The sequence below is a fragment of the Grampus griseus genome, assembly GCF_964374135.1.
Source record: "Grampus griseus genome assembly, chromosome: 3".
In the NCBI taxonomy this organism is placed as follows: domain Eukaryota; kingdom Metazoa; phylum Chordata; class Mammalia; order Artiodactyla; family Delphinidae; genus Grampus; species Grampus griseus.
Window position 1 is genome coordinate 50815513 of NC_139019.1, and position 24612 is coordinate 50840124.

The 24612-nt window shown below is 42.7% G+C and overlaps 1 protein-coding gene and 1 pseudogene across 3 annotated transcripts in view; both read left to right on the forward strand.

Moving 5' to 3' along the window:
- The window catches only part of RGS7BP (regulator of G protein signaling 7 binding protein), a gene marked incomplete at both ends in the record, with an annotated part of 115404 nt that extends 91473 nt beyond the window's left edge, over positions 1–23931 (forward strand). Inside the window, 3 exons of one of the 2 annotated variants that reach the window (XM_082651089.1) lie at positions 3115–3262; positions 5241–5311; positions 23840–23931. In XM_082651089.1, the coding sequence (XP_082507215.1) occupies positions 3115–3262; positions 5241–5311; positions 23840–23931 (311 nt within the window). Of the gene's footprint in view, positions 1–3114; positions 3263–5240; positions 5316–23839 lie in introns of those variants that run through there. The other variant, XM_082651090.1, reaches the window with a different exon arrangement.
- LOC309820921 (protein enabled homolog) lies at positions 14376–15494 on the forward strand (annotated as a pseudogene). The gene has a single exon. The product of its transcript is annotated as a protein enabled homolog (transcript).
- Positions 23932–24612: the final 681 nt, after the last annotated feature.

The window sequence follows — 24612 nt, forward strand, 5'->3', positions numbered from 1 at the left end:
AGGCATGTTTCAGGAATACATGAATAATTATGTTACCTTTTTTTTAGAATGTTTTTGTCTTATGTAAGTAGAATTAGTACAGGCAGTAAGTGTACACAGAGTGATTGTGGATTGGACTTTACATATGTGTTTGTGTATAAGAAGAGTACATATGAAGGAGATAGAGGACTCCAAGAAGGAACATCACGCTATCTTGAGTCCTCCCTGTTCCCATGAATGAAAGTTTTGGGCTCTACAGTCCTGACCACAGGGTAGGGGCTACAGTGGCCCCACGCCAAGCAGAGCCCATAAAGCAGAGAATTTCTTTGTGTGAATCTTCTTCATCTACCATTTGCTATCCAAACCATACTCCATTCTCCATGGCATTTCAAACCCAAAAGAGCAGAACAGGAGCCATGTGTGCTTTCAGGTGGCCCTCTCCTTTAGACCTCTGAAAAGCAGAGGGCCGTTTTGGGGGACACCACCCTTTTGTCCCTCTCTCAAGTGCTAGCCACTCTTGCTCAGACTCACATCCCAAGGCTGACTGCTCAGAGGTAGGTGCCAAATGGACTGCATGTGTGCACTCTACCAGGAGATTCAATGCAAGTGCTTTTAAGAGGTCAATGCCCTCCCACTGGGAAATGGTAATATGCTATGTACTTAATGGTAATATGCTATGTACTTAATTTCTACCCAACAGCAATACCATAAAATTGGAAAAAACAATTCCATCACCCAGGATCAATGTGCATAAAGTATACACAAAAGGATCAAAAGTTTTCATCAGTAAACTTGTGTTTGTGCTTTGGCTGAATATTCAGAGGTCCACTTCTACTATAGGCTGATGAATGCTGTACAGTTAATTACCAGTTAATTGCTTGTCTCGTTCTCCTTGTGTTGCTACTACATGGGTTAGAAATGACAGGGATGAGATTTTTGCTAGTTGCCTTCAGATCAGGAATCCAAGGGAAAAGCTTCCCATTAGATTTTACCATAAAGAGCCTTCCTTTTCATAAGTGTTTTTGTTTTTTTAAAAAAACATGCAAAAACAATCATATCATGATTAGGGAAATTGAGCTACAAGGTAACCAGGTGGAGCTGCCATCTCATGAATGTTCAATGATACGGGCTGTAACGATTTCTTAACAACCAGTCTGGAGATGTAGCTACATAATACAAATAAAACTGGTTGAAAGAGTGAAAGCAACAATATAGCTACCATTTATACAGACTACATAATGTTATACAACAGCTTTGTAATTATTTGTTTTTTTGTTTTTTTGTTTTTTTTCCGGTACGCGGGCCTCTCACTGTTGTGGCCTCTCCCGTTGCGGAGCACAGGTTCCGGACGCACAGGCTCAGCAGCCACGGCTCACGGGCCCAGCCGCTCCGCGGCATGTGGGGTCTTCCCAAACTAGGGCACGAACCCGCGTTCCCTATCTCCAGCACTTTAAGCTCCATGAGACAAAGACTATCCTTTCTTTCACCTCTGTCTCTCTAGTACCAAGCCCAGTACCCGATACTTAGCTGACACGTAGGAAATATTGTGAGTGAATGAACAAGTGAGTTAATGAACAACTGAAAAAGCCAGGTTTAAAACCCAGTTCTTCGAAACTGAGTTATTTGTAATGAGGTGGATGGACCTAGAATGTGTCATACAGAGTGAAGTCAGAAAGAGAAAAACAAATACCATATGCTAATGCACATATATGGAATCGAAAACAACAGTACTGATGAACCTAGTGGCAGGGCAGGAATAAAATGCAGATGTGGAAAACAGACTTGAGGACACAGAGTGGGGAGGGGAAGCTGGGATGAAGTAAGAGAGTAGCATTGACATATATACACTACCAAATGTAAAATGGCTAGTGGGAAGCTGCTGCATAGCACAAGGAAATCAGCTCGATGCTTTGTGATGACCTAGAAGGGTGAGATAGGGAGGGTGGGAGGGAGGCTCAAGAGGGAGGGGATATGGGGATATATATATACCTATAGCTGATTCACTTTGTTGTACAGCAGAAACTAACACAACATTGTAAAGCAATTATACGACAATAAAGATATATTTAAAAAATGAAAGTAAATAAATAAAACCCAGTTCTTGAGAATTCCCTGGCAGTCCAGTGGTTAGAGCTCGGCGCTCTCACTGCTGGGGCCCCAGGTTCCATCCCTGGTCAGGGAACTGAGATCCCACAAGCCATGCGGCACAGCAGAAAAACACACACACACACACACACAAATAAAAAATTAACTCCCAGTTCTTGGGCCTCGTATGCCATTCCCATGATAGCAAGATACACCCTTGCAGATACCCAGAAGTTCAAGGCAGAATAAAAGACATTAACAGAGGATATCGGGGCCACGGACTATAACTCCCATTTAATTTCATATGAATTTATGGCCTAACCAATTCGGAGATTTGTTTCCAGAAAGTATTGATTTATTCCCTTGAGATCAGTCCCAGTAAATACAAGTCTTAGTGCATTGGCAGTTCAGTACTGTGGACGGCTACCAGTACATGGTGCTTTAGTTGATTGCACTTTGTGGTCTCAGCAGAGTGAGGCTGGATCTTGAGACTGGGCTCTTTCCTCATAGAATGATACACTGAAGGAGGTTGGAGAGCCAAGGAAATGGAAGGCAGGTCCATAATCTCTGCTGCTTCTCACAGGCCCAGAGGGCTAGTGTCAGAATCAGAGAGAATGGCAGGAGCTCCTATTTCTTCTGCTGGGTGTCACCTGCTCCTGGCCCTTTTACCTGCCCCTGCATCTGAGGACCGAAAAAGCAGCACAATTTCACAGGCTGAATCTCCTCTTCCTAGCTGATCCGATCTAACTCACGAAGAATGGGTTACAAAGCACCAATAGTCCATCAAAGGCAGGGCCCTTACTTTAATCTTGATCTTCAGGTTGCATTGACCTCAGATAGCTTTCCCAGAATGTTGTGAAAATATGCTACACACACACACACACACACACACACACACACACACACATTACTTTAGTATTCAAAGAAGTTTCTAGGGTTAATGGAGCATTTGACTCAAAGCATAGCCAACGTTTGCAGTGATATCTTGGGTATAGAATTTGCATTTATGATTTCTTATCCTCTTCTCTTTACCAACACCAACCCCCTTAGGAAAGGAGCCTGGAGGGGGAACCAAGAGTTTGGATTGCAAAATTGAGGAGTGTGCTGAAACACCTGCTCTAGAGGACTCGTCATCATCCCCTGTAGATATTCAGCAACATTCCTGGCAGGTTTCCACAGACATTGAGAACACTGAAAGGTAAGTGGGAAGTTACCCTAAATAGACTGCCAATCCTCCTCTAGTTAACACTCAGGGGCTAGAGAGAGTCGAGATTTTCTCTTTCTGATTCAGAAACAGAGCTCTCAGTAAACTGAGATGAGAGACGGTAAGGGGTCCAAATCCATCTGTGGAATGATAGCAGAGCCTCCAGGAGATGTGGGCTCCCAGGCCTCTGCTTTTCCCACTCCATCAGTCTTGCATCTCCATGGAGATGAAAATGGAGTGCTTCCTTGGGAAGGAAGAAAGGTGGATCTATATACCCATCACAGCTCACCCACCAGGATGGGTCCCAAAATTTCCATTTGTTTAAGGGAGAAGAACTGAAAATTGTGCAAAGATGTCTACTAGATTCTCAGATTTCAGGTGTATGGAATGGCCTATTCAGTTGCCAGTCAGGGGCTGAGTGTTCTGTCCAGTTCACAGACAGCTTTCCAAAGGGCTGTCTTCTCTTACTCTCCCAGGATGTAGATGATGGCCCCTTAGTGGTCAAAGTGAGTTAATGCATTTGTCTTAACAAGCAGTAGCTCACGGCTAGAGAGGGAGTTTCTTTCTTGGGAAGAAGAGATTCTACAGTGATTCTATTTCATTTGGGAAAAGGAAGCAATAACAATAATATAATCATAAACGCATCTAGATGCTAAAAATTCCATTCTGTGAGGCAGAGGGACAAGCCCCTTGTTTATTGGCCTTCACACTGATATCTTGTCCTTTGCTACTGATGTCCCCAGAGCCAGCACGAAGCAGCTGAACACTAGGCAATTCCATCGAGGACTCTGTGTGTGTGGGGTTGAGTCATTGACAAGATAATGAACACTATTTTTTTATTTTTAGAAATGTATCACACAGTGACATTTAGAGCCATTGTAGTTCTACTTTCAGATTGTAATATAATTCTAAAGCTAATTAACCAAATTTCTGTGTTTATAGAAAATTGAAGCATGTGGTAATTACGTGCTATTAATAAAACTGGGATTTTGTCTAAGCTTGGAAATCCAACAATTCAAACGATAAAGCTGTTTGGCACAGTTTGGTAGAGCTATAGACAAATGATGAGTGATTTCTCTTAATTATAAAGTAGAAAATGCTTTGCTCTATTCCCAGGAGTATCTGCCAGAGTGCCATGGTCAGTGTGTAATCCTTCAGCAAAGCCATGTTCCTTCTCAGAAACCTCGCACAGAATCTCTATCCAGGCCTTGTAAGCTTGTCAGAGAGCAAGCTACGGCTGATAATAATAATAGGAGTGTCTAGCTCTCAGCGTTGGAGTTATTTCAGTTCAGCCTAAAAGTTCAGATTCTGGTCAAAGGAGGTGGGAGTGACTGGGAGAAGTAGGCACAGTAGACCTGGTCTGGGAGGGGGCTTCCTTGCTTCTCCCTATCACTTTGCCCTAAGAAATCTGTGGGTCTCAAACTGGGCTGCACATTAAAAACATTCCAAGCCAATTTAATGTGTTGACCCTTGGGAATGCTTAACACCTGTGTTACTGTGAATTCCAATTACGATAATGAGAGACGACAGGGAGTGAAACCACACAGGCAGGACAGCCCTTGGACCAGATAAGAGAACATCATCACCCAGCCTCAGCTTTGCCCAGGGTTCTCCTGTTGTTCTAGTTGCGTGCCCTTCACCTGCCCTTGGAAACGTGAAGTACTGTCCTCATTACCAGAGGCTCTTCTCTGATCTCAGCCAGGTCCAACTGAAGGCAGATATGAGGGCTCCTATAGCAGAATGCCCTGCGGAAACGTTTGTCAGAGTAATTCTTATTCCTTCCAGAGCCAACCCAACTCAGATTTTCTTTTTTCTTATACAAGCAAAATAAATGCAATATTTGCCTACTGGAAGCTCGAGCTGGTACAGTTAGGCACAGACTTTGTCCTTCAGTTGTCTCACAGAACAGACGGTTCGAGATTACATTTCAAAAATTTACAGCTGATAGTTTTTCTTTTTATCAATTTTACAGAGACATGCGAGAAATGAAAAACCTTTTAAGCAAACTCAGGGAAACTATGCCTTTACCATTGAAAAATCAAGGTGAGTCTTGTCATTTCTCTTTGAGGCAGAGGATGTTTTTAACATGATAACCTTGGGTCTTGTTTCTTCAGAAATTAAAGCAAGTTGTTTTTTTTTTTACACAAGCAATAGAAGGCATTGAGCCTACAGTTGTCTTTCCTCGAGAAGACAAGCGAATGAGAATAGTTTATCAGGTGAATGCAGTTTTGCTCTGAGGGGGAGCTGAGAAACACTCTGATGACACAACAGACACCTCCTCCACTGGCCCTATCAGTCAAGAGCATTTATTCATTGTATACGCTGTGAAAAGCACCACACCATGTATGGCAAACACAAAAGGACTGAAGACTTGGCCCTTTAAGAAGTTTACAGCCAAGCCGAAGAGACTTAAGAACACTTCCAAAGGAAGATCCCTGCCAACCACGTGTTGTGTTGTTATCTAAACAAAGTAATAGTAATAATTAACATAAATTGCCACTGTGATTTTGCATCCAATTCCAACGTATGGGGGTTTTTCCAAACCACCAAGCAATTATCGGACACCAGCTGGGTGTCCTGCAGTTCAACTGAATTCTGACACTAACTGGGGACAGCGTCGGATTCCATGAGTTAAGGGTTCAGTAGTTCTAAAAGACTGCCCGCCCTCAGCCCCAACTTTGGACACCAATCCCAAGTTCAGGTTGTCACCTAAGCTTCTGACATCCAGCTATAGATCAGAGGGTCCAATGAACTCCTTCTTAGGTTCAGTTAGTTCACTAGAGCAGCTCACAGAACTCAGAGAAACATTTTACTTACCAGATCACCGGTTTATTATTACAGGATATAACTCAGGAACAGCCAGAGAGAAGAGATGCACAGGGCAAGGTATGGGGAAAGGGCACAGAAATTCCATGCCCTCTCCAGGAGCACCACTCTCCCCAGTCTCAGAAGCTCTCCAAACCCTGCCCTTTTGAGTTTTTATAGTGGCTTCTTACACAGGCATGACTGATTAAATCACTGGCTATTGGCAATTGATTCAACCTCCAGCCCCTCTCCCCTCCCTGGAAGTCAGGGGGTGGGATTGAAATTGTTAACCCTCCAATCACGTAGTTGATTCTCCTAGCAACCAGCCCCCACCCTCAGGTGTTTTCCAAAGGTCACATCATTAACATAACAAAAGACATCTTTATTGCTCTCTAAGGAAGTTCCCAGAGCTTTGGTAGCTCTGTGCCAAGAATGAGGTCAGAGACCAATATATATAAATTACAATATCACAGCCACTATCCTAAATACCTTAGATGTATTAACTACATTAACTTATTTAATTCTAATAACAACTTTGAGGGAAATGCTATTCATGTTTCCCAATTTACAGGAAACTGAGGCACAGAGAGGTTAACTAACTTGGCCAAGGTCACACAGACTGTAAGTAGAAAGGCTGGGATGTGATCCCAGGTAGCCTGTCTCCGGAACTATCCTATGGGAGTATACACCAGAAAAGGAAGCAGAAACACAGAAAGGGAAAGGGGATATTCACTAGAATGTAAGTTCTGTGAGGGGAGGGCCTCTGTATGCTTTTGTTAACTGTTTTATCTTCAGTACCTAGAGAAATGCTCGGAACATAGTAGAATAACACCCAGCATAAACATTAAATGTTTGTTCAACCTGCACCCAACTTTGCAGCCCCAGAGTCTGAAGATATGTACAAAGGACTAATAATAATCACTTTCACTAAGCACATATGGCCAGAGCAGCCTTAAGGGAAGCATCAGCTTCAGAGGGTGGTCCATAGAGGGTGGAGAAAGGGTTTTTAGAAGTAAGAAAGATACACCTTGTTTCCACCGAGCAAAGCCCAGGCGGGAGGGAGGACAGGGTGCTGCTTGCCTCTGGGTGAGGAGGGAGAAGAGTTGGCAGCAGAGTGGGAGCTCCACTTGGCTCAAGGAGCAGCGTGGCAGAAGGTGGAGAGGTGGAGGTGAGAACACCAGACAGTGTAGTGTGACCTGAGCTGCAAGGGACGGAGGCAGGTAACAGAAAATAAGAGGCGGGCGATTGACATATATACAATAATAGGTATAAAGTGGATAACTAATAAGAACCTGCTGTATAAAAGAAATAAAATTCAATTAAAAAATAAATAAAATTTAATAATAAGAAAAGTAAAAAAAAAAAAAAAGAAAGAAAAGAAAAGAAGAGACCAGCAATGTGGTGCATCAGGTAAACTGCAAGCACCCCCAAAGGGCCTGGTGACCGAGGGTTCCTGGCTTGAGCCGTCGGTACAGTGTTTGGGAGGCCTTGTAGGGTTTTAAGAAAACAGTGTTTTACTACAGAGTGTTGTAGTAATGAGAGCCCTCTGGACACAGCCTGCAAGTTTGCTGCTAGAAATAAGCATGGTTAAGGCTAGCCTTGGGTTCCGATGCTTGCTCTGCCGTTTTCCTGGAACAAGTAGTTTAACTTCTGGAAATGTACATTTCCTTATCCCTGAAAAAGAAATTAGACCACCTACTTCAGAGGCTTGTTGTAAGGATTAAATGATTAAACGCATGTCAATGCCCACTACCAACCTTACAGAGAGCAAGCGCTCCACAGATGCATTATTATTATTGTTATTATTATTGATATTTACCAGCTGGCCCACCAACCTAGTTCAGGAAGACTCCAAATCATCATCAAATTGAACAAACCTGCTACATTTCACTCTGAAGCAGACTATGTGTAGCATCCATGAAAGGGTGATCCTGAGCCAGCTCTCCAGAATATTGATCTCTAAGACGTTGGATTTGGGGCTCATGTCTGAAGCTATCCTCACCTTTGTATTATGTAGGGCAAGTCCCCCCCACCAACAGGATGTGGTTGGTCTTCTTTTACTTCACATCCAGTTGCTTAGGAGGATGACAACCCACGGCCCCCCAGGCTGAGTTTCATGGATGCCATAGGCTATATTTTAAATTAAATATCTGAAACAGTCCCTCTATATTTAGTGAAAGTTCATCCAACAGTTTTTGAATCGGGCATTATTGGAAAAATAGAAATTTTATTTTCTTTACTTAGGACATTTTTATAATCACAAAAAGTATAATAGAAATGCTGGGACTTCCCTGGCAGTCCTGTGGTTAAGTCTCTGCGCTTCCACTGCAGGGGGTGTGGGTTCGATCCCTGGTCAGGGATCTAAGATCCCACATGTCAAGCGGTGTGGCCAGAAAAATCCAAAATTATAGTAGAAGTATTTTGTATAACTCTTATAAACGGAAAAAATAATTAGAATTTTAAATACATTTTAAAAATATAATAATAGTAATGAATGATTGATACTATGAGTAAAAACACAAGTGAAAAGGGAAAAATTGAAACAAGTGATGCCTAGGACTTGAACCCTAAATCCATTTGGGCCATGCAAAGGAAAAAGCTAGGAGATAGAAGGACTTCTTCAGGAGGGAGTAATGCTGTATGATTTAAAAATAATTTTTAAAATTCAGGTGAAGTCTTGTGGGAAATTAAGGTTTCTTCATTGGGGGGAGAAATGGGAACCCTTAGCACGTGAAGATACATCTCTGTTCTGGGCATGTTTAATGGGTACTCCCAGCATGACGTCACTGGGAGCGGAGCGGTGGGGAAGGGGAATGCGAGTCTCCGCTGGGACGTCTGAGAAGGCCTGAAGGAAGGAGAGCAGGTCTGTTGGAGTCACCATGGGAACATTTTTTAGCAGATGCATGCGGCACTATTTTAATCAGCAGATCAGCCAGATCCCTCTCTCTGCGTATACCAAGACAGAGCATAGAGGCTGCCCCATGACCTTCCTGGAATTCTTTTCAGGAGATTGATTCATTACACAGGTCTAATCTATGCAGAAGATGGTGTGGGGTGAAATGTGGGAAAATGTGTTCCAGTTTTTTTCTGTAGGACCTTATTGTCAAAACATAATTCTAACTGGATGAAAAGCATTATAGAGAGCCATCTGTTTTCCTTCTGCCTGCTTCTTTCCTTTCTCTTTTCATTCCATTTACACGTGAGTTTGAAGCAGAGAGAAAAAGGGAAAAGATACTGCTCCTGGTACCCCTTTTTCCTACACTACACAAACCCTGACCATGTGGAAATCCTGCCAGGCACGTACGGGGTGCGGGTGGGGAACCCACCCTGGAAATGCTCTGAATCCCCTGTTCTCCAGACTCCCTCCTGTCCCGCAACTCAGAAACTCTTCCATGTTGATTTGAGCATTTCAAGATTGAATCCTATCTTCCCGCCTTCCCACCACAATCAAAACTTGACTCAACAACAAAATGCTTTACATTGATTTCCAGTGACAAACAAAGGAAGGTGGCCAAGATCAGGAATTGTAATGGTTAGTGATTATGCCTTTATTTGAGATGGGACCTTTGCTTCTGTGCTTCCAGTTTAAGGCTGGAGACAGAGGTGCACAGAAGAAAACTCCCTTGCTCGGCTGCAGCTCCCGGCAGCCTCCCGGCAACGTCCAGGTCTCCTGGCTCTCAGCCTTCTGTCCTTTCCTCTGCTTCAGCACCTCTCCTGTCCTACATTCCAGGTCACTGGCAGTGCTGTAGGGAGCTTCATTAATTATGAGAGTCTTGCTGTGTCAAATGGATTACAAATGGAACCACCTGTGTAGAGCCCACAACGTTACCGACAAAGGCTAAAAGGAGATGGGAAAGTGAGGGACAAGCATCTTCTAAATGCAGGCTGTAATCAAACAAAACACTGCAGAAATAATTTAAGCCTGAAAGACAGTTTCACCTTTTCCAAAATTCTGACTTCATGAATGCTGTGTGGTCTGTCAATACATTTACTCTTGCCTAGAATTCGGTTGGTGGTACCATGCATTAGAGTCTGTCTGAAGTGGATCAGTCAGGAATTGCAGCTGTTCTAGAATGGGCCCCCTCCTGCAGACAGTCCTACTCCAGACTAAACTGGGCCTAGGAACAGTTCCCCCATTCTCTATACCTGTGATCCACTCCAGTCTGGACATGCATAACTAGAACCAACATAGCCATGGCAGGCGGAAGAGTTCTCTGGCATCTGGCTGAAGAACACTGAGCAGTTATACCACCTGCTAGCCTGGAGATGACTTTTTAGGTCCTTCTCCAGCACCTCATATAAAGACTTTCTGTGCCTCAAGTTGGTGTCTGAATGTCACTCTGGGCAGTTTTTTGTTTTGTTTTTTAATTAATTAATTAATTTTTGGCTCCATTGCATCTTCATTGCTGCACGTGGGCTTTCTCTAGTTGTGGCGAGCAGGGGCTACTCTTCGTTGCAGTGCGTGGGCTTCTCATTGTGGTGGCTTCTCTTGCTGCAGAGCACAGGCTCTAGGCTCACGGGCTTCAGTAGTTGCAGCATGCAGGCTCAGTAGTTGTGGCACACGGGCTTTGTTGCTCTGCGGCATGTGGGATCTTCCCAGACCAGGGCTTGAACCCATGTCCCCTGCATTGGCAGGCAGATTCTTAACCACTGTGCCACCAGGGAATTCCACTCTAGGAAGTTTTACTGGTTACCCCAGATCCTTTGCAATCTCTACAAAATTTTGCCCAGGATTCAGCATGACATATGCTATCCCTCCCCCGCTCCTCCAATCTAATCCACTCATCACTGATCACACATCAGTTTCTAAATACATTACTCTAATTATGTTGAGCCACTACTCAAATTTTATGTGTCTACACATTGTCCATTGAAGGAAAAACAGACTTCTCACCTCATCATTTCTTGTCCCCACCATCATCCAACATGTGATAGTCACTTACAATATGCCAGATTCTGTGTCAGGTGCTGGGGATGACTCCCCCTAGAGGCTTTCCATCTCAACAGGACAGAATGGGATGAGAATCACCTGGGAAGCTTTTTCAAATGACATAAGCCTCCCCTTGCAGAGATTGTGATGGAGCCTTCAGGGTATGACATGTGAATTCTGGAAACAACTAACACACACACACCCACAGAGATATACACACACACAGAGATACACACACACACACACACACATACTATTGGAAAGACAAAAAAATAGCACTTAAAATGCAACTATTAGTTAGATACAGGTTGCTATAAGGGTATATTAATAGTTAGAAACAGGTTGCTACAAGGGCATATTGGATTCTCACCTAGTCAGATTTTAGTTGTAAATGGGGAAGGAGAAGACAGGAGTAATTGAGAATTGCTTTTTGGAAAGTATCTGAGCTGAGAATTTTTAGGATAAATTGAAATTAGCTAAAGAAAAAGATAGAAAGAAGAGAGTCTAGGCAGAAGATTCTGAATGTGTGAAGGTGTCTGAGGAGATGACAGAGCAGGGCATTTTGATGAACTATAAACACTTCATTATTTGGGAAAGTGGTTAGAAAAGAGGCTTAAGGACTTCCCTGGTGGAACAGTGGTTAAGAATCTGCCTGCCAATGCAGGGGACACGGGTTTGAGTCCTGGTCTGGGAAGATCCCATATGCCATGGAGCAACTAAGCCTGTGTGCCACAATTACTAAGCCTGTGCTCTAGAACCCTCAAGCCACAACTACTGAGCCCATGTGCCACAACTACTGAAGTCCGCAACAAGACAAGCCACCGCAGTGAGAAGCCCGCGTACCACAACAAAGAGTAGCCCCCACTCACCGCAACTAGAGAAAGCCCGCGCACAGGAACAAAGACCCAACACAGCCAAAAATAAAATAAATAAAATAAATAAATTTTAAAAAAAAAGAGGCTTAAGAGAGAGATTAGAGGGAGTCTTTCAAGATGGTGGAGTGGAAGGACCTTGAGCTTACCTTCTCTCATGAACACACCAAAATCACAGCTAACATCTGAACAGCCATCGATAGAAAAGACTGGAACCTACAGAAAAAGATCTTCTACATCTAAAGGTGTAAAGAAGAAAGCACAACGAGACGGTAGGAGGGGTGCACTTGAAATATAACCAAATCCTTAACCTCCTCCCCCACCCCACCCCACCTTGGGTGACCTTGCAGAGGCTCTCCCACAGGAGTGAGAGTTCTGAGGCCAACATCAGGCTTCCCAGCCCAGGGGTCTGGCATTGGGAAGAGATGTCCCCCAGAGCATTTGGATTTGAAGGCCAGCAGGGCTTATTTGCAGGAGCTCCACAGGACTGGGGGAAACAGACACTTAACTCTTAAAGGGACTGCACAAAATCTCACATGTACCAGGACCAAGGGCAAAAGCAGTAACCTCAGAGGAGCCTGGGCCAGACCTACCTGCTGGTCTTGGAGGGTCTCCTGGGGAGGCGGGAGGGGGGGGGGTGCTATGGCTTATGCTGGGGCCATAAAAACTGGTGGTAGATATATTGGGGATTATTCATCTGCATGAACTCTCCTTGAGGCAGACATCTTGCTTGGGTCTTTAGCACAAAGACCCGGCCCCACCCAACAGCCTGTAGCCTTCAGTGCCGGATGCCTCAGGCCAAACAACTAACGGGTGGGAATACAGCCCCACAGCCCCACTCATTAGCAGTCAGGTTGCCTAAAGACTTCTTGATCACACAGCCTGCCCACCAGAGGGCCAGGACCCAGCTCCACCCACCAGTGGGCAGGCATCAGCCCTTCCTGCCAGGAAGCCTACACAAGCTTCTAGACCAGCCTCACCCACCAGGCGGCAGAAATCAAAAGGAAGAAAACTACGATTCAGTAGACTGTAGTCTGCAAACACAGGCCAGACACTACCCTGGGACCGCTGGCCCCTGGCCCTTGGGTGAGCGCACTGCTGGGACTCATAGGACGTCTCCTACAGAAGGCTACTTCTCCAAAGTTGAGAAACGTAATTAACCCAAAATGAGGTGGCAGAGGAATGTGTTTCAGATGAAGGAACAAGATAAAACTCCAGAACTAAGTGTTGTGGAGATAGGCAATCTACCCGAGAAAGAGTTCAGAGTAACGATTGTAAAGGTGATCCAAGAACTCAGGAGAAAAATGGATGTTAGAGGGATTTTTTAACAAAGAGTTAGAAAATATAAAGAACAACCAAACAGAGTTGAACGATACAATAACTAAAGTGAAAAACACACTGGAAGGAATCAATAGTAGAGTAAATGAAGCAGAATGGATCAGTGAACTGGAAGACAGAGCAGGGGAAATCACTACTGTGGAGCAAAAAAAAGAAAAAAGAATGAAAAGAAATGAGGACAGTGTGAGAGACCTCTGGAACAACATTAAGCACACAAACATTCACATTATAGGGGTCTCAGAAGGAGAAGAGAGAAAGAAAGGACCAGAGAAAATATTTGAAGAGATTATAGTTGAAAATTCCCCTAACATGGGAATGGAAATAGCCACCCAAGTCCGGGAAGTGCAGAGAGTCCCATACAGGAAAAACCCAAGGAGAAACACGCCAAGACACATAGTAATCAAATTGGCAAAAATTAAACAAAAAGAAAAATTATTGAAAGCAGCAAGGGAAAAACAAGAAATAACATACAAGGAACTCCCATAAGGTTATCAGCTGATTTTTCAGCAGAAACTCTACAGACCAGAAGGGAGTGGCAGGATACATTTAAAATAATAAGTGAACAGAGTATCTGTCAGGCAAGAGCTGCTGTGATGGTTTATGATGATGCCAATAAAAAGTGGGTGCCAGCTGGTGGTTCAACCGGGTTCATCTGAGTTCATATATATCATCATACAGGCAACAACACATTCAGAGTGGTGGGCAGGAAGATTCAGGACCAGCAGGTAGTGATATATTGTGCCATTCCTAAAGGGTTGAAGTACGATCAAGCTACTCAGACCTTCCACCAATGGTGGGATGCTAGACAGGTGTATGGTCTCAACTTTGGCAGCAAAGAAGATGCCCATGTCTTCGCAAGTGCCATGATGCATGCCTTAGGAGTGTTGAATTCACAGGAAACAAGGCCAACATCGCCTAGACAAAATTCACAACTACCTGCCGAAGTTCAGAATGGCCCATCACAAGAAGAATTGGAAATTCAAAGGCGGCAACTACAAGAACAGCAATGACAAAAGGCGCTGGAGCCGGAAAGGCTGGAGAGAGGAAGAATGCAAAGGAAGAGATTGGAGAGGGAGAGGTTAGAAAGGGAAAGGCTGGAGAGACTGGACTGGGAAAGGCCAGAAAGAGAGCGGCAAGAGAAGTTAGAAAGGGAGCAGCTGGCATGCGAGGGAGAGCGAAAAATGGCAAATGCCACTGCCCCTGCCTCTGTGGAGACAACTCCTCTACTTCTGAGCCAGGCTCGCAGGCAGCCTCTCAGCCGCGGAACCTCCAGCCCAACAGGGCATTTTCTTGGGACCACCTGCACCTCCACCCCCTCCTCCACTCCCACCAGGTCCTGCCCAGGCATCAGCCGCACTCCCTCCACCCCCAGGGCCCCCTCTAACCCCTCCACTTCCATCCTCAGGGACCCCCCTCCGCCTCCTCCATTGCCTTTTCAGAATCAGGTACCCCTCCTCCCCCCCCCCCCACCTCCTGCTGCTCCCCTCCCTGCATCTGGATTTTTTTCGGGATCCATGTCTGAAGACAATCGCCCTTTAACTGGACTTGCAGCTGCGGTTGCTGGAGCAAAACAGGAAAGTGTCACGGATGGAGGATGCCTCTTTCCCAAGCGGAGGGAATACCATTGGTGTGAATTCAGCCTCATCTAAACAGATATGGGTCGTGGAAATGGATCCCTTCCGTTAGGGGGTAGTGGTTTAATGGAAGAGATGAGTGCCCTGCTGGCCAGGAGGAGAAGAATTGCTGAAAAGGGATCAACAATAGAAACAGAACAAAAATGAAGATTCAGAGCTTGTAACTTCTAAGGCCTCTTCAACAAGTACACCTGAACTGACAAGAAAGCCTTGGGAAAGAACAAATACAATGAATAGCAGCAAGTCACCTGTTATTTCCAGACGGGATTCTCCAAGGAAAAATCAGATTGTTTTTGACAACACGTCCTATGATTCATTACACAGACCAAAATCTGCGCCCTCATCACAGCCCAGTGCCAACGGAGTCCAGGTGGAGGGACTTGGACTATGACAGGCTGAAACAGGACATTTTAGATGAAATGAGAAAAGAATTAACTAAGCTAAAAGAAGAGCTCATTGATGCAATCAGGCAGGAACTGAGCAAGTCAAATACTGCATAGAGAATCAAACTAAGGAGAGACAGGACTTTAATCTGGAGAAAGGAAAAAAAAAAAAACCAACAAAGAACAACTGTGGTAACAACAACAAAACCCTTAAATTTTGTGAGCTGTAAGAAGAAAATGGAGACAAAGCAGGGAAAAACCAACATACTTTGAAAGACTTCAGACATTACTACCCTGGTGATAAGCTGTTTCCCTCCCAGTTTGCTGCTTTTTTCTGACCTTTACAACAGGATGGAAGAGAGTCATATAGGAGTTCCTGTATCAGTTATGCAGAAAATACTGAATCCATCAGGCAAGATCACCGTGCATTGAGATATTTTCATGTCAAGAGAAAATCACACATTTTCCACAATCCATTGCTAAAATAAAGAGGAGAAAGGCTTGAGAAGTTTTCTTCAGAGATGGTGATGAGGAATTTAGCAAGTTATACTATTGTATTGTTTCTCTCAGGTTTGTCTTCCTATCATATTTGATATTCCATGAATAATTGAGTTCAGCCCTATGTAGGTTAAGATCATAAAATGTGGAACAAATGGAATGGTATGTGCTTTCAAAGGGTGATATTTATAAGAAATGTCCTAAAAATGATTTGTTCGGAGTGAGGAATTTTAGAATGATAGGAAGTCTCTCGAGTTTAGCCTTCATGCAATTTTGTAGATTCAAACATAAAATTTGTCCACAATTTAAAGATTTAGATGCCTTCCTAAATTGTTACAATGCTTTACCAAATCTGTGACTCCTACGTAACACAAAGCAGTGGTCAAATGTAAAACAATATATTGTAGATTCACTGTAGGTTTTCAACCTTTTTTAGATTTATGCATGTGGACATATTTATAATGTAATTATAAATTATAAAATTAGAAAACCACCACAAAATTAGCTTTTTTAAATTGCAGACAGTAATGCATGTCAAACTAATATGTAGTGGCCTTTTCAAGGCCTAGTCCCAGGGAAAACATTTTGTAGAGTATAGGGGAGTGGAAGGAAGGGAAGGAATAATTTTTTATTCAAAGTGAATTTCTGCACTATCTTCATTCTCAGTTATCTGCATGAATAATAATGGGGAATATTTTGTGACTTTAATTGGTAAATATGTTAACAGCATCAAGTACTTAATCTTTTACATCATGTCTTCAGCTATTTGTATTTTAACTTGAGTAAGTTCAATGGTCTGAAACATGATTCTGAGCTTCACATGAATTACGTCTTACTGTGGAACTCAAAAGTTCCATCCCTGAATTTGGCAGTTGTTATTACCTTGGTGCCCTGCAGTTGTACAGGTGTTCAGGTACACGTTCCTGACTACAAAGCTGCTTTTGAATCTTATGTTGCAATACTAGAAAAGTAACAATGATGGCAGCAATTAAGGTCACAGAAATCATTAGATCAAGGGAAAACAGTGAGGGGGGTCCTGCATAATTTTCTTTTAATAAATAAAGTGAGATTTAGGTGGTGGGAAGAAGGAACTAGATACTCTACTTACCACCGTGTGTGCACGCGTGCGTGCGTGTTTGTGTGGGCACTCACGTGTGTGTATGTTATCCACTCCCTTTTCTTTGAAACTTCTAAGATTAAAATAGGGAAGAAATCCTGTATGTTGCAATGATAGAATTTTTTGAAATTTTAGGAAATCAAAATTCTCCAGGCTCTCCATCTTGATGTGCCATATTTGCTTTGAAACTTTGGATTATCAGTAGTTTTACTAAAATTTTGAAGAAATAATCCATTTTCATCTGCTATCTAGATTTCTTTTCTTTTTTTTTTTTTTTTGCGGTACACGGGCCTCTCACTGTTGTGGCCTCTCCCGTTGTGGAGCACAGGCTCCGGACGCACAGGCTCAGCGGCCATGGCTCATGGGCCCAGCCGCTCCGCGGCATGTGGGATCCTCCCGGACTGGGACACGAACCCGCGTCCCCTGAATCGGCAGGTGGACTCTCAACCACTGCGCCACCAGGGAAGCCCTATCTAGATTTCCTAATCTAAATTCCTAAAAACAGAACTTGTTGATAGCATAGTTTTCTAAGTGCTGCAAGTTTGCAGCCATTACCACTTCAAAGAGGTTTGAATGAGGGAATTTTTTTCCCTTGTTAAAATAGTTCTATTCCTGTAGAAACTTCAGTTTTAGATCTGTGATGGAGGAGCTATCATAATTCAAGTATACGGTTCTTTTTTTCTATCAACTATTCATTGTCATCCAATAGTGAAGACATTAAAGATGCAGCAAGCTTATGAAGTACTACTTTCTAAAAGAAATAGGTGGCATTTTCATCTTTATTATTGTACTTTTGGTTATGCAAACACTTTGATGATACAAATGTTTATGTCCTCCATAAATCTGCTCAGAAATCGCTTTTGATTTTGTTGATTAAGTTAAGCAGTCTCCAGTAGGATAGAGTACTGGGTACAAGTGGTCCAAAGTAAGATAAAAGACTACAGTAAAAATGCTAGGTCTTAAAAAAGAAACTGGTTTATGCACTAAATGTTTTGTGCCTTGGTCTAATATTAACATGATGTCTGTGTAAAATGACAAAAAGAACCAGAGTTGAATCACGTTTTATCTCCTGTCATACTTCATTGTCCCAAATTGCTAAATGTGTTCTTTCCAAGAAGTCTGATTGAATTACTGCATCCATTTACTGTCCTATGTGACAGTTTTGTCCTTGTTAGAGATTTGAGTAATTAAAATGGGAAACAGAAGCTTAGGTTATTTTCCTTATCAAAACTATGTTCCTTGGAGGCACAATATTATGATGGTTTTCATGCTCTTGTACCTTGGATGTCTTAAGCTGAGTGCAGTTTAGGGGATCCTTTCTAATTACAGGCAGGTACTTCTTTCCTTCAACACTGTGATCTGACCTGTGACAAATCTGTACTATACACGATGTAAATGGCTAACAAGTCAATTGCAAACCAACTGAATGTACAAATCTTAGTGCCGGTGCTGAAATCTCTTCAGAATAGTCATCATGATCTCAAAGTTTGTTTCAAAATTTTGCAAGCACCAAGTGTCAATCAAAACTGAAGATGAAACACTAATGACTGTTGAATTCTCATGCTTTAGGTGTACTTCCTTATTAGAGTTTTTGGTTCTCTGCTATTTTTACCATACTGTTCATTTAAATTTCCTACATGCTAACTTCGTTTGTGCGATTGAAATAAAATTGCAGTATATATTAACAAAAAGAGAGAGAGAGACTAGAGAGGTTGGGGGAGGCCCCTCTAATTCATGTTAAGAGGTTTAGACTTTATCCTGAGGTCACTGGAGGGATTCAGTTAGTAGGCAAGTACAATAAGACAGGTGAGAAATGCTTACAATCTGACCTAAAGACCAGGGCTTGGAGAAGAGGATATGACCAGTTGGATGATGTACATAAGGCCAAGGCAGAATCAAGGATGGAACCTGGGTTCAGACTTGGAAAACAGAGCGAATGATGGTGTCAACCACTAAATTAGAACAGAGCGGTACCAGTAGAGGTAGAGGACAGGACAGTTGAAGTTCTGGATGCAGGGGGACTCCAAGAGCGATGCTCAGTGGTTGTGATGGACGTACATGTCTTATGCTGAGGTGAGACACGCGAGCTAGAAGGACAGGAAATACAGATGTAAACGTCAGCAGTGTCGTGGTAATCAAAGCCCTAAAAATGGTTGAGACCACCCATGGAGAATACATACAGAAGAGCCCTGAAATACCAAAATGTAAGAAGAGCAGTTTACAAAAACGGAGAAGAAACTCAACATGGTAGAATAAGAAAGCTGCAAGGAAGGAATGGCTAATAGTGTGGGGTAGTTCAGCTAGATAAGAACTGAAAGTGTCCATAGGATTTAGCAACAATGGAGTCACTGGTGAGGTTGGCCAAAGTAGCTTACTTGGAACTGGGGGCCCGGAAGCCTAATTAAGGAGGGTTGAGGAGTAAGTGGGAGCTGAAGACCTGGGCAGCCAGGGTAAATTTATTAAGTCTTTCATAAAGAGTTGCTCATAGAATGGTGGCTAAACAGGGTTGGAAGCGGACAAGGCACCCAGGGCTGTAGCAATTGTATGGAAGCATGAAGGAAGGTAGAAGCACGGAGCAGTCAGAAAAGACTTTTCTGAAAAAAGAGATGGTGTGTGAAAGGACAGGGAGGCAAGGGAAGGAATGGCCTTATTTAGGGAATTCTAAGTAGTTCTGTTTTAGACCATCCCCTCCTTCATATGCCTTTCATTCCAGCCAGACTGGACAATTTACTGGGACCCAAATTCAGGCTGCCTTTGACCTCCCTGTCTTTGACCTGCCCTGACCTCCTCCTTTGACACTGTTTTCTCCATCCGGAATGCCTGCCCCCCTACTTCACCAAATGTCCAAGTTCTCCCCACACCTTGTAGCCCAGCATGAACACGGAGCCCCCAGGAATTTTCCACAAATGCCTTCTTTACAGGTGGGAGTAATTTCCCCCTCTGGGAATTCTCAAAGCATTGTATTTGTATCTCTGTAGTGGCATTTCTAATGAAGCCTCCTAGTTACTCAGACAAAGATCCCTGAGGCCAAGGTTCACCTTTCTTTTAGGACCCATATGGTATTACCCCCAGCACTCGACATAGAGCCCTACACTTCGTAGAGCTTCGATTAATTCAGTGGTTCTCAAAGTGTGGTCTCAGGACCAGCTGTATCAGCAGGTCCAGGAACTTGTAAGAAGTGAAGATTGCCTGGCCCACCCCAGACCTACTGATTCAGAAACTCTGGAGGTAGGGCTAGCAATCTGTGCTTTCATAAGCCCTCAGATGAAGCTGATGCAGCTTATGTTTGGGAACCCTGGGATTAGCTGAAGTTCTCCTTTTTTAACAGATTAGAAATGTGCAACTGCAGTTCCATTATAAGCACTTCTCTTGACTTAGAGAACATAGCTTTAAACTCAAACACTCAGTTTATTATTTGAAAACTTCTCATTTTCATGTCCTTCTGTTTCTTAACATATCATTTATGTAAAAAATATTTTATTGGCAAAAGAAATTTGAGCAATAGAGAAATGGTATTACTGTACCTTGGGGGCCTCCAGCATCCCTGGCTTTAATAGGGATTAAACATTAAACATCCAAGAATTAAACATTAAATGACTGGGGTTTGAATTTACGGATGACTGAATACCCTACTCTCTTTTTCTTTCACTTTCTGCTATCCTTTCCTGCCTCCTCTTCTCTTTCTCACTTTTTATTTTCACATTTAAAACTCTCCTAAGTTACAGTTCTCTGAGGGTATGCACTTTGGAGAAAAGATACCATAAAAGTCTCAATCATTTCCAATAAAAAGCAAAGATTTCCCAGCAAGTTCAGATGGATTAGCATAGAAAGTTTAGAATGAGTGGGGAAACATCCCATTTTGCTCACATTCTGTTGACAGCCCCTCACTTCAGAGACAGGATTTCAGTATGTGGGAAGACATCTTTCCTTGGCTTTAAATTGACTTCAAACCATTCCAGGCAGACTTACTGCTCAGTGAATTTCAGCATTTACTGCAGATGTCAGCTTCCTAGAGTGTAGAAAGCTGCTCTGAATTTCTGCCAAGAATTTTTGAGCTTTTGTGTCACCTCAGCCCTAGGTGATGATCAGACAAGCTCCAGGCTAGGCAAAGGTGTCACAAATGCTCAACTAAGATGCCCCAAACCAGCAGTTGTCCTTAATAGGCAGTCTGTCCTTTGCTTAACGTCTGAGCACTTTCTCATCAATCCTAACACTTCCTATTCACTTATGAATGCTATATATGTATGTGTGTGTGCATGTGTGTATATAGCACTCACAAGTGAATGTTATATATATATATATGAAAAGAAGGCTGAATGAGAATTTCAATAGCACAAAGGTTTTTTGATTCACTGTAATGAATGCACAGATACAAGGGTCAGTCTTGACACAAATCTCATAATACCTGTGTGCTTTTAATACCTAAAAAAGAGAGAATGGGAGCAAATATACCACCACAGCACACACATGCACACTTTCTTTGTAAATACAACATACCAACGTATGTAGATATTTCCTCATGTAGTGGGAATGATACACACCAGAATTGCATTTTATTGTGTAATATATAAATACCAATGAGGTCACTCCCAAATCTCTTAAATGACTGAAGAAAGGCAAGCATATAGGGAATTCAGGAAATAAATGGGAATTCAGGAAATAGATCTCCAAGTCTCATAGAAGTAGAAATAAGATTTTTCTTTGCTATTAGTATCTTCATAGTTTGGGTAATTCTGTTCCAAGGAAGCATTAACTTCCAGCTGAACTTGAGTTTGGGGAAGTGTAGTCAGTATTCAAAGAGATACCAAAAAATAAAATTCTTTACCCTTCAGGGTCTGCTGTATCTTGGCCATATCCAATTAGGTTAAGTTCACTGATCATTTGGTGGTTAAAGAAGTTAAGAGTCCTAAAAATGATGAGAGAGTATGGTTATCGTTTCTATCTGCTCCAAATATATTATGATTCATCTCAGAGATTCTTCTGAGAAATCAGGTTTATATATAGGATTTGACATTGCTTTCAGCATCTTAACTGTTTGGGGCAAGTTTAACTGTAAAAGAGAGATGTCCTATTTTTTTGCCTCAAAATGTTGACATCCAGATTATAGTGAATTATTTTTCACTATGAAAAAGACAGAGTCCTGTTTTTCTCCACATTAGCAGAGTGTGAGTATTAAAAGAGGATTTTAATCTGGGGAGCCTGGGGGAGGAGGCTGTGTTTGATTAATCTGATGTGCCCAGCTGGGGCCCCTGTTTTCTTCCCTGGCTCTGACTTGCTACTCTAGTTTCATCTACGTGTGTAACATAGTGCAGCATTCCAAGGAACACTGTCAACTCGGTGGGTGATGCTAATTTACAAATAAATATGACACATGGGAGCCTTGGGGGATGGGGAGGGAAAGCCAGGGCACTTGGATGACAGTTTATGTACGAGGACCAGAAAGCCAGGACTCATTTGTTCCTGATAGTTTCCTGAGCATCTAGGCTCTCAGTAATCAAGAAAAACAATCCTCATCTACAAGCCAGTTTTATTGAAGTGGGGCACAATTCTTCACTATATCAATCACTCCATCTAACTCCTGATTCTGGGCTGTTTTTCAAGGTCCTGCATCTTCAACGTTAGGATGGGGAAAGGAGGGAACATTTTAGCTCTGCTCTGGGAGGGCAGTGCAACTAGTCCCGGCAAAGCTTAGGTATATAAGAGTTGCCAGCCAACCAGCCATTTTGTTGCCCCTAGTTCCATTCTGACCATATCTCAGCGCTGCCTCAGCTAGCAATTTCCAGATTATTTCCCTGTGGTCCTTCTCCAGCCTCTGCAACCCACATTGGCCAGTTCCGCTCCAACAGGCTGTTTCTACCCACACTCTCTGTTGAACTGCACTATTTCCCAAAAACCCAGCTCATTAAACTGTATTTGGCTTACTGGTTTATTTCTTTCTCTACTTGTCATCATATTAAAATTTTCAAACCACAACTTGTGAATTCAACAGCTGACAATCTTCTCTGAATGCCCTTGTGTGCAGATATCTATAGAAAATGCTAGGGAGGGCTTCCCTGGTGGCGCAGTGGTTGAGAGTCTGCCTGCCGATGCAGGGGACATGGGTTCGTGCCCTGGTCTGGGAAGATCCCACATGCCATGGAGCGGCTGGGCCCGTGAGCCATGGCCGCTGAGCCTGCGTGTCTGGAGCCTGTGCTCCGCAATGGGAGAGGTCACAACAGTGGGAGGCCCGCGTACCGCAAAAAAAAAAAAAAAGAAAGAAAGAAAGAAAGAAAGTACTAGGGAAATACTCAACAAGAAATAGTTGAAGCTTCTTCCCGAGGCATAAAGTAGGTGAATGGAGGTAAGACAAGGTCCTATGTAAAGGAAAATAGTTAATAATAGCTATATTTACTGTTTCCTCCATGCTAGGCACCAATGTCCCCACCCAAGCTAAATGTTTTTAATAGATTGTTTCATTTAATTCTCACCTAGGGTAAGTATTACTGAGCCTTATTTTACATATGGGGAAAATGAAGCCTAACGAGCTTAAGTGACACTTTCAAAGTCATAGGACTAGTAAGTGGTAAAGTATAAGAAAGAAGCCAGCTTTACTCCAAAGCATGGGCTTTTTCTAAGAAGTATACATCTCCCAAGTGAAAAACTGCCTCTAAGCAGTTTATATTTAATTCTAAGCAGTGGTTCTCAACTGTGGGCTCTTTGCTTCAACCTCACTGCCACCCCAGGAATATGTGGCCATATCTGGGGACATTTTCGGTTGTCACAACTGGTAGGGCAGTGCTACTGGCATCTAGTGAGTAGAGGCCAGGGATGCTGCTAAACATCCTACAATGCTCAGGACAGCCCCCAACAATAAAGAATGATCTGGTCCAAAACGTCAATGGTGCCGAGGCTGAGAAAGTTGGATTCGAAGGATGGTGGATTTTTAAGGCCAATTCATAAAAAACAAGTTGTTTTGTCTGTACCTCACTCATATGTACATTCTATCCCATCACAGATGACAGCAGCCTTCTAAATCTAACTCCCTACCCCCTGGTTAGAAGACGGAAGAGAAGGTTCTTTGGGCTGTGCTGTCTCGTCTCAAGCTAGGTGATTCCTCCTGGAAACCACCACTAGGAAGACCTGAAAATATCACTGAACCCGAGGACCTCCAGACAGCTGAACCACAGTTATTGGTTTTCGACTATGTTTTCTATGCTTCCTTATTACTTTTATCCACCTCCCACCGCCCTTTGAAACGATTTTACATTTGAAAGCAGCTGCTGTCAAGAAAAAAAAAAAGATTCAAAAAGCAGGCTGTTTTTAAAAGGATTTTTAAAGCTGACATTGTGCATGTCTGCTCCAAACCACACCATGACAGATGCAAGAATTATGATTTTTAAATTATTGAAAGGTTTTTCTAAGTATTACACAGAGAAAAATTATTTCATGTAGAATAGTATATCTATAGCTCTTGCTGATGTCACGTTAACAAATGATCACATATGAGAGTCTTTAAACATAGAAATCTATTTAAAACTGCAAAACTGTTCAAAATCCAACCAATATTAGGAATAATATTATAATCAAACATATACCACCTCAACCTATTGCTTTCTCTGCACTCATTTACGTTTAGTCTTCCATTCTGTCAGAATCTAAGAGCTTCAACGTAAAAATATCTTAATTTATAATGCAACAAGAACATATATGAAAACTATTTAAATTTTGTAAATACACAATAATCCTAATAACTTCATACAATGCATATGGGCAACTAATTTCCTTTCG